The sequence below is a fragment of the Rhinoraja longicauda genome, chromosome 40 (assembly GCF_053455715.1).
Source record: "Rhinoraja longicauda isolate Sanriku21f chromosome 40, sRhiLon1.1, whole genome shotgun sequence".
In the NCBI taxonomy this organism is placed as follows: Eukaryota; Metazoa; Chordata; class Chondrichthyes; order Rajiformes; family Arhynchobatidae; genus Rhinoraja; species Rhinoraja longicauda.
The window spans coordinates 10382968-10396683 of record NC_135992.1 but is presented as its reverse complement, the minus strand read 5'-3'; the positions used below and the strand labels follow the sequence as shown (position 1 = coordinate 10396683).

The 13716-nt window shown below is 39.5% G+C and overlaps 1 protein-coding gene across 2 annotated transcripts in view; it reads left to right on the top strand.

The window, feature by feature from the left end:
* LOC144611525 (sterol regulatory element-binding protein 2-like) overlaps nucleotides 1-13716 on the top strand; it is a 36824-nt gene that overhangs the window by 1803 nt on the left and 21305 nt on the right. For both annotated transcript variants that reach the window (XM_078430663.1, XM_078430662.1), the window contains exons 2-8: nucleotides 5792-6394; nucleotides 7310-7497; nucleotides 8285-8431; nucleotides 10272-10496; nucleotides 11569-11683; nucleotides 11977-12158; nucleotides 12790-12976. In XM_078430663.1, coding sequence (XP_078286789.1) covers nucleotides 5792-6394; nucleotides 7310-7497; nucleotides 8285-8431; nucleotides 10272-10496; nucleotides 11569-11683; nucleotides 11977-12158; nucleotides 12790-12976 — 1647 coding nt within the window. The remainder of the gene's footprint in view (nucleotides 1-5791; nucleotides 6395-7309; nucleotides 7498-8284; nucleotides 8432-10271; nucleotides 10497-11568; nucleotides 11684-11976; nucleotides 12159-12789; nucleotides 12977-13716) is intronic.

The window sequence follows — 13716 nt, the reverse complement described above, 5'->3', positions numbered from 1 at the left end:
TAATTCTATATACAAGAATACCTAGGTCTTCCTGAACACCAGTTTCTTTAAGTCTCTCACCTTGATAAAGAAAATCTCTGCCTTTCTTGTTTATTCCACCACCTCGCATTCTCCTCCATCTGCTGATTACCTTTCATTTAGCCTGTCCATATTCTCCTGAAGCCTCCCTGTGTTATCCTTCAAACTCATAATTTCATGCATCTTACTTAAAATTCCCCTCCAGTTCGTCTGTTCAATGAAAACATCCCTAGCATTGCCAAAGATTGACACGGAATGTTGGAGTAACTCAACGGGACAGGCAGCACATCTGGATAGAAGGGTTGGGTGATATTTCGGGTTGAGACCCTGCAGACTGAGAATCAGGGTAGAGGGAGACAGAGATAAGGAAGTGTAATGTGTGAAAATGAGACATTAAAGGAGATGTAGTTTAAAAATTATAGAATAGATTATTGTTAGCTAGGAGAAGGTGACGAGGCAACAGATACAATTTAAACGTGGACAGTTAGACTGGTCAGAGAACTAGGAAGCAGGAGGGATTGGATTACCTTTATTGTCATTCAAAAATAAATTTGAATGAAATGTCGCTACCATGCAGTCATGACAGTAAAGAGCACAAGACACACAATTACATAAGTTTAACATAGACAACCATCACAGTGACTCCTCCACGCTCACCCTCACTGTGATGGAAGGCACAGAAAAGTATTTTTTTAGATTTAGATTTAGAGATACAGCGCAGGAACAGGCCCTTCGGCCCACCGGGTCCGCGCCGCCCAGCGATCCCCGCACATTAACACTATCCTACACCCACTAGGGACAATTTTTACATGTGCCCAGCCAATTAACCTACAAACCTGTACGTCTTTGGAGTGTGGGAGGAAACCGAGGATCTCGGAGAAAACCCACGCAGGTCACGGGGAGAACGTACAAACTCCGTACAGACGGCGCACGTAGTCAGGATCGAACCTGAGTCTCCGGCGCTGCATTCGCTGTAAGGCAGTAACTCTACCCCTGCGCCACCGTGCCACTGAAAAGTCTTATCTCCTCCTTTGTATTTTCTTCCACGGTCAGACAGTCAGACTGGATAGACAGAGAGGGAAAGCAAGGGTTACTTGAAGTTAGAGAAGTCAATATTCATACCGCTGGGGTGTAAGCTACCCAAACAAAATATGAGGTGCTGTTCCTCCAATTTGCGCTAGGCGTCACTCTGAGTGGAGGAGGCCCAGGACAGAAAAGTCAGTATGGGAATGGGAGGAAGAGTCAAAGTGTTTAGCAAGCGGGAGGTCAGGTAGGTTTAGGCGGACTGAGTGGAGGTGTTCAGCGAAACGATCATCGAGCCTGCACTTGGGGTCGCTGATATATAGGAGTCCATACCTGGAACAGCGGATACAGTAGATGAGGTCAGAGGAGGTGCAAGTGATCCTCTGCCTCACCTGAAAAGACTGTTGGGGTCCTTGTACAGAGTCAAGGGAGAGGTATAGGGACAGGTGCTGCCTTTCCTACGGTTGCAGGGGAAAGTACCTGAGGAGGGGGTGGTTTGGGTGGGAAGAGACGAGTTAATCAGGGAGTTGCAGAGGGAATGGTCTCCGTAGAAAGCAGATGTGGCTAGTATTGGGATCCCATTGAAGGTGACGAAAATGTCGGAGGATTATGTGCTGTACGCGATGACTGATGGGGTGAAAGGTGAGGACTAGGGGGACTGTCCCTGTTGCGCCTGGGAGGAGGGGAGCAAGAGCTAGTATTGCCAATCCTAGCCTGTACCTTAGCCAATAACCCCATAAATCTCCTCAGTCCTTGCTAGTGTGGGCAGCCCTATGACCTTCCAAAATAACGGTGATCCACTAATTTTGATCACTTGCTCACCGCAAGCATCCTCATTAATGCCAAAGATTCAGACATCTCAAATGTATAAGATCTGGATCTATGTAGCTAATACAGATCTTTCTATTTTTTTTAGGACGGTACTCGTTTCCTTAAACCTCTTTGATTACGTTTTTGGCCAGATACTCCAGCAATTCACTTCTTTATGCTGTCAACGCCACCCCTATGTTGTTGGCACATCTAGAAATGTTGCTTTCATTTCCATCGTTCAAATTATTAATACACATTGTGAGGGAGCCCAATCATTGATCCCACTAGTCACTGCCTGCCACCGTAAAAAAATCCTAATTATTCATACTGTTTCCTGTCTGTAAACCACTTTTCAATCGGTGGCAGTGTATTACCCTAATCCCACATACTTTCATTTTGCACATTACCTGCCATGAGCCACTTTATCAAAGGTCTTCAGAAAATATAAGATACTGCACATCCATTATCCTTATCTATTCCAACAGTTACATCCTCAACAAATGAACAAACTCCAATAAATTAGTTAAATGCGACTTTGCTTTTGTAACTCTGCAATGATTTTTGTCTGACCCTGTTGATATTTCTACCTGAAATATTTTACTTCCGTATTCTTAGACTTTACAGGTTAATAAACCTGGATACCTAACTGCAATGGGATAAACAGCAATGTAAAGAAGAACATCAACTGTATTTAACATATTTTGACGGTTAAACTTCAGAATACAACATCTGCTTTTTCATGTGTGAATAATTGAATAAGTTAATGATTGTGTGGGGGGGGGGGTAGAGTCAGGACATTCTAATGTATAATGTGTGATTGTGATGCTACCAGTAAAATACTGCAGATGCTGGAAATCTGAAATAGGAGGAATTGCTGGGAATAGTCAGAAGGTCAAGCAACATGTATGGGGAAAATATTGGGATTCGTGTATCTGGTCATTTTTTAAATATCACTCCTGATGGAAAAATTCTTGATCTGAAATGAAAATTGTGAAATGTCTAATAACAAATTTATTAAATAACCCTGAATAAGTCTGAAGAAGGGTAATGACCCAAAATGTCACCTATCATAGTTCTCCAGAGATGCTGCCTGACCTACTGAGTTACTCCAGCACATTGTGAACTTTTTAAATTAAATAATGCCGTCTCATTGCCCCGTACAAGATCTACAATAGCTATTTCCCTAGTTATTCCCTCAACATATTGAGCTAGAAAATCACCTTGTAAATGTGACGTATTTGTCCTTCACCTTATGGCCGCTAATTTGATTTAGAAACATAGAAAATATGTGCAGGAGTAGGCCATTCGGCCCTTCGAGCCAGCACCACCAATCAATATGATTGGCTGATCATCCAAAATCAGTCCCCCTTTCCAGCTTTCTCCCCACATCCCTTGATTCCATTAGCCCTAAGAGCTAAATCTAACTCTCACTTGAAAACATCCAGTGAATTGGTCTCCACTGCTTTCTATGGCAGAGAATTCCACAGATTTACAACTAGCTGGGTGAAAAAGTTTTTCATCATCTCAGTCCTAAATGGCCCGAGGAAAATCTGCCTGATGTCTGTGAAGATTTAAGTCCCCGATGATGACTATATTCCACCTGTCAAATTGACCTGCGTGGGTTTTCTCCGAGATCTTCGGTTTCCTCCCACACTCCAAAGACGTACAGGTATGTAGGTTAATTGGCTGGGTAAATGTAAAAATTGTCCCTAATGGGTGTAGGATAGTGTTAATGTACAGGGATCGCTGGGCGGCACGGACTTGGTGGGCCGAAAAGGCCTGTTTCCGCGCTGTATATATATGATATGATATGATATGAAATACATGTCTAACTTCCTTTTCATGTCATATTCTACTAATAATGCACCCAGAGGCATTGACATAAGTGAACACATGTTGAGGCTTAGCAAGTTTTGAAACTGGATTTTATAAGCATTTGTGTTTCTTCAAGAAAAACACAATGTTCCATATTGTCAGTCTTTACTGATTGTTAGTATTCAGGTATGAATCAGGGGATTGTGGTTTCATAAATTCATAAGACATAAGATCACAATTAAATAATTCAGCCCTTCGAGTTTACACCGTTATTCGATCATAGCTGATCTATTTTTCCCTCTCAACGACCTACTTCTGCCTTTACCCCGTAACCTTTGTTGCCTTTGCTAATCAAGAACCTATCAATCTCTGCTTTAAAAATACCCAATGACTTGGCCTCAGCCATCTGTGGCAATGAATTCCACAGATTCACCGCCCTCTGGATGTTGAAATGCAATTCCATTAGCTTCATTATATAATTTAGGAGATACTGCAGTCAAGGGTAAGCCCTGCAGTGCTAAAGGTGCCATCTTTTGAATGGAATGTTTTAAAGAAGTCATATCTCCTTACTCAAATTGAGACATTGTTCCAATGAAAACAGGAATGTTCTCTGATATATCCTCATTAATATTTAGTATTCAGACATCTTTATTAAAAGAGCAAATTAAATCTAGTATATTTTGTTGCTATTTCTAAATTGGTTATTACATTTCCTTAGTTTGAAATAGTTGCTGTATTTATAAGGTAATTCATTTGCTATAAAGTACTTTCAGATGTCCTGTAATAGTAAAGAATGCTATTAAAGGTATTTTTACATTTAAAAAAATCACTTCTTCAATTCAATAAGGACCTTTTCTAATTTATCTGCAACTTTTAAAACAATATCATAAATCTTGAGAAATTTGTGTCAGTGCCACAAGTTACAGTTTCCTGTTTAGTTGCAACACTTTGTGAAAATTTCCACAATGTATATTTTTCTCTAAGCTGCTGTATACAAGCTTCAGCTAATATTAAACAATTCAAATTGGACACAATAAAACATCTTGCATTCATATGCACCTTTTAAATTTGGAAAATATTTTGAGGCACTTGGGTAAAATTAAGACAGAACCAAAGAATGTTGTTTGTGATGGCTGATGAGAAGTTTGATCAAAATGTAAATAAAAAAATTGATCTTGAAAAAGTATAGAGATAAAGAATGGCACAGCTTCTAACCTTCTGACAGTGAGATTGCGGGAGGTAGTGGGAGAGGAGGGGGCTGGAAGGGTTGATAGAAGATCACAGAGGAATGGAACAGTAATGTGGCTGTGAAAGATTTGACCATGACAACCAGGATGCAGAAGTGGTTTACCAGAATGCTGCCTGGATTAGGTGGTATTAGTTACAAGGAGAGGTTGGACAAACTTGGATTGTTTTCTCTGGAACACCAGATGTGGAGGGGAGATCTGATAGAAGTAAATAAAACAGAGAGGCATAGACAGTCAGAACCTTGTACCCAGGGAGGAAATGTTAAAGATTGGATAGCTAAGTTTAAAGGACATGTGCCCATTCCTTCTATCCAGCGATGCTGTTTGTCCCGCTGAGTTACTCCAGCATTTTGTATCTTCAGAATACAGATGTTTATTAATAGACAATCGATTATATAATTAATAGTGGGGGCTGTGTGAGTGTTCTTGTGAAGGAATCTAATGTACACAATTAAATCTCGAACAATGAAACTTGTAAATATTACAAGAGTCCCTCACCACATTGAGCAGAAGGAAGCATATTGCAGTACATGGAAATGCTATCGGTATCTTTCCAAGGTTAATGATTGCAGTTTGCAGTGTTCTTCAAACTGGAAAAATCCTGAATGACTCTTGTTTTAACAGTTCTTAATGTGGTGGTGTAATAATGGATTCTTGTTTTACAATTGAAATTCTCATCAGCACATGAACCGAACACTTTGAAGTCATCTTTATTAATATAAAACTCATTTAATCATATTCTGATAATATATGGTTACTGATCTTGGTTTCTCGCCTTAACATTTTGTATTTAGTGCTTTGTTGTGAGGAAATAAGTGGCTCACATGAAAGTGTATCTTTTTTTCCTCATTGATAATAATTTCATTATCTTTTTATAGAAATGCTGCAGTTTGTCAATGGCCAAGTTGGTGATTTTCCTGACCTGTTTGAACAATTCAGCAGTGGTCTGACAGGATGCGACAAGCTTGACCAGCCTCCAGTTGCTCTACCACAGCAAGGAGGGCAGCAACAAGCGCCACTCCAACAGCAGCAACTGGTACAGCAACAGCCGCAGCAACAGCAACTAGTGCAGCAACAGGTGCAGCAACAGCAACTAGTGCAGCAACAGGCACAGCAACTAGTGCAGCAACAGGCGCAGCAACTAGTGCAGCAACAGGCGCAGCAACTAGTGCAGCAACAGGTGCAGCAACTAGTGCAGCAACAGGCGCAGCAACTAGTGCAGCAACAGGTTCAACAACAGCAACTAGTACAACAGCAGCAACTGGTGCAGCAACAAGTTCAAACCTCCATGCCACCAACACTCCCACAGACACCTTCACCTGTAACCCAAAGGATTACCCCTGTTCTTCACCCTCGCCCACCGGTACACACACAACCACAACAAACGTTCATGATAACATCAAATTTTACCACTGCACCAACCCAGACTCGGATTATTCAACAGCCTGTGCTCGCTTACCAGAATCAAGGAGGATTTTCAGGTATGTGTTTGCATAGATAGTATTTTAGAATCGTGGAATTCATGATTAAATTGGCCTTTGAATCCACATTAATTGTCGGTGTACGAAATGACACCCTGATTTCAACACGGGGGAACTGTACACTTGGGCAATTGCCTGAGGCTTATGCTTCAGACTTTGTGGCCAAGAGTTTTGTGTTCTTATCAAAAGAACAGCACAGTTGTGCATCTAGTAGAGCCATTGTCCCACAGTGCAGACACTTGAGTTCAATCCTCACCTCGGGTGCTGTCCAGGAGGAGTTTGCACATAATCCCTGCGACATGTAGATTTCTTCCGGATGCTCCTGTTTCCACATTCTAAAAATGTGCTGGACAGTAGGTTAATTGGCCGCTAATTTTACCCAATGTATAGATGGGTGATAGAATCTGAGCAAATTTGGCATGAATGTACAGAGAATAAAATAAAAACTTGATAAAAAAGAGGTATCTCCTGAATCCTTTATTAGATTTAGTAATTGTGAATTATGTTCTTGCAATTCAATTGAAAAATGATGTGTTATGAGGAGGAAGAAAAAAACAACTGTTTTTTCCAAAAATATATTTTCTTAATTTTAGATAACTTTCCTGATTTTCAGTGAAATCCCACTAGATTTAAGCCACAATACTTTGCTTTTTTTGTGTCTATTAACTTGTATTCCAAACATTGTGATTTGTGAATTTGTGCTCCTGGAACATTTTGCTCATTTTCATTCAGGCTCTTAATTGTGGCCCTTCCCAGTGATCAAATGAATTTCCTAATCATCTACCTATTTGTCAAATATATATATGTCGAGTTGTGCATTGCGTGGTATCTGATTTAATTGAGGAACAAGGAATGTTACGATTGTTTCTGTCATTAACTTGGCTTTACTTACTTTAATCTTGGACATTTTTATAGTTCTTCAGTCCCAGATACAGAACCTGGTCACTTCCCCACAGATGCAGCCAGTCACCTTTCAGCAGCAGGTGCAGGGCCTGTCAACCCACAGGATGCTTTCATCAGCCACCGCAGGCACCATCCAGACGCTAACCCCCAGCACCACCACCACTGTCCGAACACACACACCGCAGATGCAACAGGTTCCTGTAAGTATGCTTTTTGCAAAGGTCCAAGTCACCCATTTACTTGTTAGATGACTATTAAGTAGGGATATCCATTCTAAAAGGATGACAATAACTTACTATTAAGCAAAACACAAAGTGCTGGAGGAACTCAGCTGGTCTGGCATCATCTGTGGAGGGAATGGATAGGTGATATTTTGGGTCAGAACCCTCCTTTAGACTGATTATAGTGGTGGGGAGAACGCTAGAAAAGAGGTGGGGATAGGACAAAGTCTGGCAAGTGATAGGTGGATATCTAATTTATTCTTGTTAAAATTACTTCCTGTTAAATATTTTAATTTCCTTTGACTAATGCCAAACTATTAGCTTCATCAAAAGTAGAAGGACCTAGCTCTTGGCATTTGTCCCCTGTGAGTTAACAAAGGCAGCTGTTTTGAGGAAGGTTTTCGACCTGAAAAGTTAACTGTTTGTGTTCTCACAGATGTGGCCTGACCTGCTGAGCATTTCCAGCATTTTCTATTTTTATTTTAGATTTTCAGCATCTTCAGTTTTACTTTTAGATTTTTCAAGGAACTATTTTTGGGTTGCTAATCACAAAGATAAATTGTAATATTAAATATATACACTTCCGAAGAATCATAATCTGCACTTGGCACACCAAAGCTAAATGCATTTTTGTAAAAAGGAGTAGAAGAGCTGATCACTTTTTAATTATTTCTGCTTCTGTTAACGTATTTCCATCAACTATTTCCAAGACTGTTACCAGCTTTTAGCGTTTTGAATTGTATAAGTGCATTTTATTCTATTCCAGGTTCTAATGCAGCCTCAAATTATAAAGACGGACTCTTTAGTCCTGACGCCTCTGAAAGCGGATCGCAGTCCGGTTATTGCAGCTGTGCAGAATCCAACCATTACCACTCTGACCACTCCCATGCAGACCACAGCTTTGCAAGTCCCGGTAGGTATTTTTATTTAATGTATGTCATCTTTGACAAATATAGGGCCTGAACTTAATATATGAAGTCCATGGATGCAAATTCTTGACCAATGATTTACCTGACACTTGAGCTCATCAGCGGTTTTAATAGTTTAAAAGGCAGCACATGTCCAAGCTGTGTATGTCTTAGGATTCTGTTCCAACTCAGTGAGTTAAATGCTTTAGGCCAGGTTATCAGTTACAGCAGATTGACAGTACTGGTTGTCATTCATTGTTTGGAAGCTGGGAATTGTTGGCAAAAGCAACATTCATTCTCCGCCCTTAATAACCTTTGATAAACAGTGATGATCCACCTCTTGAAAGACCACAGTCCTGGTAAAAGTACTCGAACAGTGCTGATAGTAAAATATAATATAAAGCACACGCTCTGCTGCCGCATCAAATACTCCCAGGCAGTTTCAGTGTGGGCTAGTTACAGTGGCAAGTTTATCCATGCTGTCCCGTATGAAAGGATTCATTGGGTTGATTCCTGGGATGATGACAGATAGGAAGAATTGTCCAGAGTTCTGCTTCAATACTTCAGCTAACCTCCGGCCGGTTCTCCTCTGCAAGTTGAAACTGTTCAAACCTTTGTCATATCTACTCCAGAATCAAGGTTACTCCAACCTCAGTCATTCGCACCAGTGACCAAATTCCAAACCATTCTTGATTCCTTCACTGGACAAAATAAAAGTCTTACATGAAATATCTGGGACATAAAGATCCCTCGCCAAGCTGCCCCACTGCACAACATTGCCATCTACCACCACCTCACCCAACCAACTGTTGTGATTCATGATGAGCTCATAGTTTATGTAGATCTCTTTGTACTCAGGAGCCATCTCATTGAGGGCAGATATCAATAATGAAATCCTTTCTGCATTGTGAGCATGACAATTGCCCCATTAATGATCAAGACCTCAAACCCAGCAACTGTGATGTTTACCAAGCAGCCACAATGTCCTTGGCAAGTTCCATCTGCAACCTCTACCACTACCATCACCTTTTGTCAGTCTGCAGATCCTGCATTGGATTCAATAATAGCCTCATACGCAGAGCACGTTAGTGGAAGTAAGTCATCCTCAACTCCAAAAGTCTGCCTTTGATGTTTAAAGTATTATTTATGTGAGAAAACTAAACTGTTGGTGAAAGAATTCTTCCACTGTTCATCAGAAAGCATGAAGATTTGACAACAACTCTGAAGAAGGATCCTGCGTGCCTTTGATAGACCTTTGCGAAGATGGTGTTAAAATATTCCTGTTCTCTTTTCATTTTAGATAATAAGAAATCAGATTTGAATGGTGTTGTCGAAGAAAACTTGATGTGTTGCTCCAGAGTATCTTGACATCTTGTAGATGGTGCCCTCTGCACCCTGCTCTGTCAGTGTCTTTCTCAATCTATTTATTCCACAGAGCTCACTTTAATCATCAAGTGAATAATTCATTCGAGTGACCTGTTCAGCTCTAGGTTCAATCCTTGTTCGTTGGAATACAATGCAACTTGAAGTTGTGATATAATGCATGACTACTATTTTTTTGAAAATCTGAATCATTAGATCAAAAAATCCTCATGATTTAGATTTTCCCAAAAGTATATTGTTCAACATTCCGACAGCAAAGTTGAGTCAGAGATCATATTTCCCCTTGCTGCTCTTGTATAAATGTACACAGAAAGAGGGCTGGGAGCAAGTTACTTGGTTTGTCTTAAGGGGACCTCAAATGGATCCAGAAAGTATGACAGGGGAAGGGTTTATTAGAAGACATAAAAGTTAAATATTAACTTTTTGTATTGAGAATTAATGTCATGTTTTTTAAAATCTCAGACATTGGTCAGCAGTAATGGAACTATTTTGACCACCATGCCAATGATGGTTGGGGTAGAGAAGGTTCCAATCAACCATATCACTGGAAATGGAAAACTCTCAATGGAAGGGCCGAAGGAGGGTGAAAAAAGAACAACACACAACATAATTGAAAAGCGTTATAGGTCTTCCATCAATGATAAAATTATAGAACTCAAAGATCTTGTGATGGGGACAGAAGCTAAGGTCAGTCAGTTGCATCACTCATTTTTTTTATGGGTTATTCCATTTTGATGTGTTAAATTAGCTGATGATATTAACTTAGATAGATGCTAACGTTAAATGAATCATGTGCTAGAGTTTATGCTTGATTCATCGTTCAAGCAATCAGATCTATTAATTTATACAGAATTATCAGTGTTCAGGATACCCTGGGTTTAATTTCTGATTTTCAGATTATATGCACGCTTCATCTGGCAGGTTTTTGATTATGTTGGCTGATTTATTTGTGTGTGTGTGTATATTCTACAGTTTCTGAAGCTCGTACACACACACTTGCATCTCTGAGCTTCAGAAACTATGGAATATATTATATTAGTTATATAGATATGCGTATATATACACCAATATATACAAACAACTCTGATCTTTAAAAACTATAGAATGAGGAAGCAAGAACAACATAAATCAGTTCAACATTTAATTACCCATGGAATCTAGGTTTGGAAATTCATTGTTGACAAGACTGTTATTTATTAAACATTACCAGTTGTGCTTGAGAAGATGGTGGAATGGTTTATTTTGAGAATTTCCACATTGTTATTGGATAGGAAGCTTGGGAATTTTGATTTACAAATGGAGTATTTATCCTGTGCTAAGTTAGACTGGTGCATGACATTGAGATTGAGATTTTTATCTTTTTAATTTATCTTTCTCACTGCATGCTTCGTCATCCTTACAATTAATAAAAATAAGAGAGAGCGTGCCATTTAATTGAAAGGTAACTTATTTGAGCAACAACAGATTGCATTTATGGAACAGCTTTAACATAGTTAAAACATGTCAAGTGTTTCACGGAAGCATTATTGGATAAAATTTGTCACTAGACAACATAATATGTTCAAAGTAAAATAACTTCATTTATCTTATTTGATCCATGAGAAGAGGCTGTACACAATTTTTTCCAAGACTCCAATCTTTGTACTATTTAATTAGGTTGAAGATTGTGTATGATATTATACAAGTTATGGTGATGGCACAATTTTTTTTTTAAACTACCACACTTAAATGCCAAAAGCTAACGTGACATATTTTGCAGATGAACAAATCTGGAGTTCTAAGAAAAGCCATCGATTACATTAAATACCTGCAACAAACCAACCACAAGCTACGGCAGGAGAACATGGCACTAAAAATGGCCAACCAGAAAAACAGTAAGTAGTGCCAGGTTTACATCAAAGGGGAGGTTCCTACTGATGCAACTCTTACAATGGCAAGCATAGAAATAAGTGCATTTGCAATTCTAATCATCTATACTTTAAGTTTAAATACACTTGGATTGCTTTATTATGCATACTTGTACTGAATGTTAATACTTAAGAGAAATCTGGTTTAGATGAGATGCTTCCAACTGTGTTCACGAGTGCATTATAACTTAACATCTCATTTAAGTTGTTATAAATTTACAGCTAAATATTTAAATGTATTCCTTTTTACAACATTACAGAGGGTCTGAAGGGATCTGAGATTTCCAGCCTGTTGGACATTGATATGGACATGAAGACTGATGACTTCAAATCGCATTTATTGATCATGTCACCACCAACTTCAGATTCTGGTTCCGCTGGAACGTTCTCACCTTGCTCCATTGATTCTGAACCAGGAAGCCCTCTCCTTGACGAAGCGATGGTAGCAGTCATTTCAATAATAGCGTTTATAAAAAGCTTGGAACTCCTAAGGAATATTTTTATTTAAGCATTTTTTATATCTTGTGTTCCTGCACCTTGCTGTTAGTTTTGAGCAAAACACAACGTGCTTGAGTAACTCAGCATCTGTGGATGCAACATTTCAGGTTGGGGCCCTTCTTCAAACTGATGGTGGGGTTGAGGAGTAAGCTGGAAAAAAGGTGGGGGCGAGACAAGGCCTGGCAGGGGATGGGTAGATGCAAGTGAGAGGGGTCAGATGGGCAGATGTTAATGACAAAGGTTGGAGATGCAAAAAGGACATAAGGGTGTCAGATAAAGAGAGAAGAGAAATGAATTATATAATACTCTTTAGTTTTGCTGATCTTTCGTTCCTTAATTAAATAGCTCAAATATGTCTGAAAATATTAATCATTGGCTTAAATATGGAATGTTTTTCTTCTGAAAGGTTATATATGGTAGATGGTAGCATATCAATATCCTTTTGATTGGAAGAAGCATCAAAGCATGTGTAGCAAAGGTGGATAGATGGGAGAAGAGTGTGACAGCCATGAACAGGCACAAAGGGCTGAATGAACTACTAGACTAGGTAATTACAAAGAAACCTTTCTCTACAGGTAAAGGAGGAGCCATTGTCACCCCCCACCCTCGGAATGCTGGACAGCTCTCGGATTCTCCTGTGCACCCTCACCTTTCTTTGTCTGTCATTCAACCCACTTGCTTCACTTTTCCAACGTCGAATACATTCAACAGGACCTGAAGATTCTGGGCACTCTGGTAGAAGTATGCTGGGAGTCGAGACTGGTAAGCATTTTTTCATAAATAATCCCGTGGTGAAATACATTTTTTTAAATCTGAGATATTTTTACATTTACCTACCAGAATTTCCTTTAGGTGAGCATATCATTCCTAATGCAGCATATCATTCCTAATGCCCTGTTTCTGCATTCCTTCAAACAAAAGTTTCCTTTGTTCATCTGTTCTTAAATATTCACCCATCTGCCAATCAACTCCCTCCCCCGGCCACCTATATCTGTTTGTCACTTGTCAGACTTTGTCGTGTCCCACCTCTCTTTTCCAACTTTCCCCTCTCTACTACATCCCACTCCTCTTTTCCAGCTTTCTTCTCCTTTTTACAATCAATCTGAAAACATCACATGGATGCTGCTTGACCCGCTGAGTAATCGAGCACTTTGTGCTTTATTCAGAATATTGAAGCTTAGTCCATTTTTTGTATCTCAACAATTTTCATAGCTTTTTGATCTTTTGAAAAAATCTCCTGCCAATTTTGGCATTTCTCATTTGAGCCCTACATCCAAATTGTTGATGAATCCACTGAACAGGTGTGACCTCAAAGTAGAATCATTGTTTGCATCCCGCAGTCAAAATTATTCAATACTTTTTTTTCCCATATAGCAATTTTCTTCTTCTACAACCAATCTTTCCCCTACTGCCAGCTCTTTTATCTTTAGAGTGCTTTATCTTCCGTAATCTCACCATAAGTGGAAACTTGTCACAGACTTAATCATAATCACAGCAGTTTC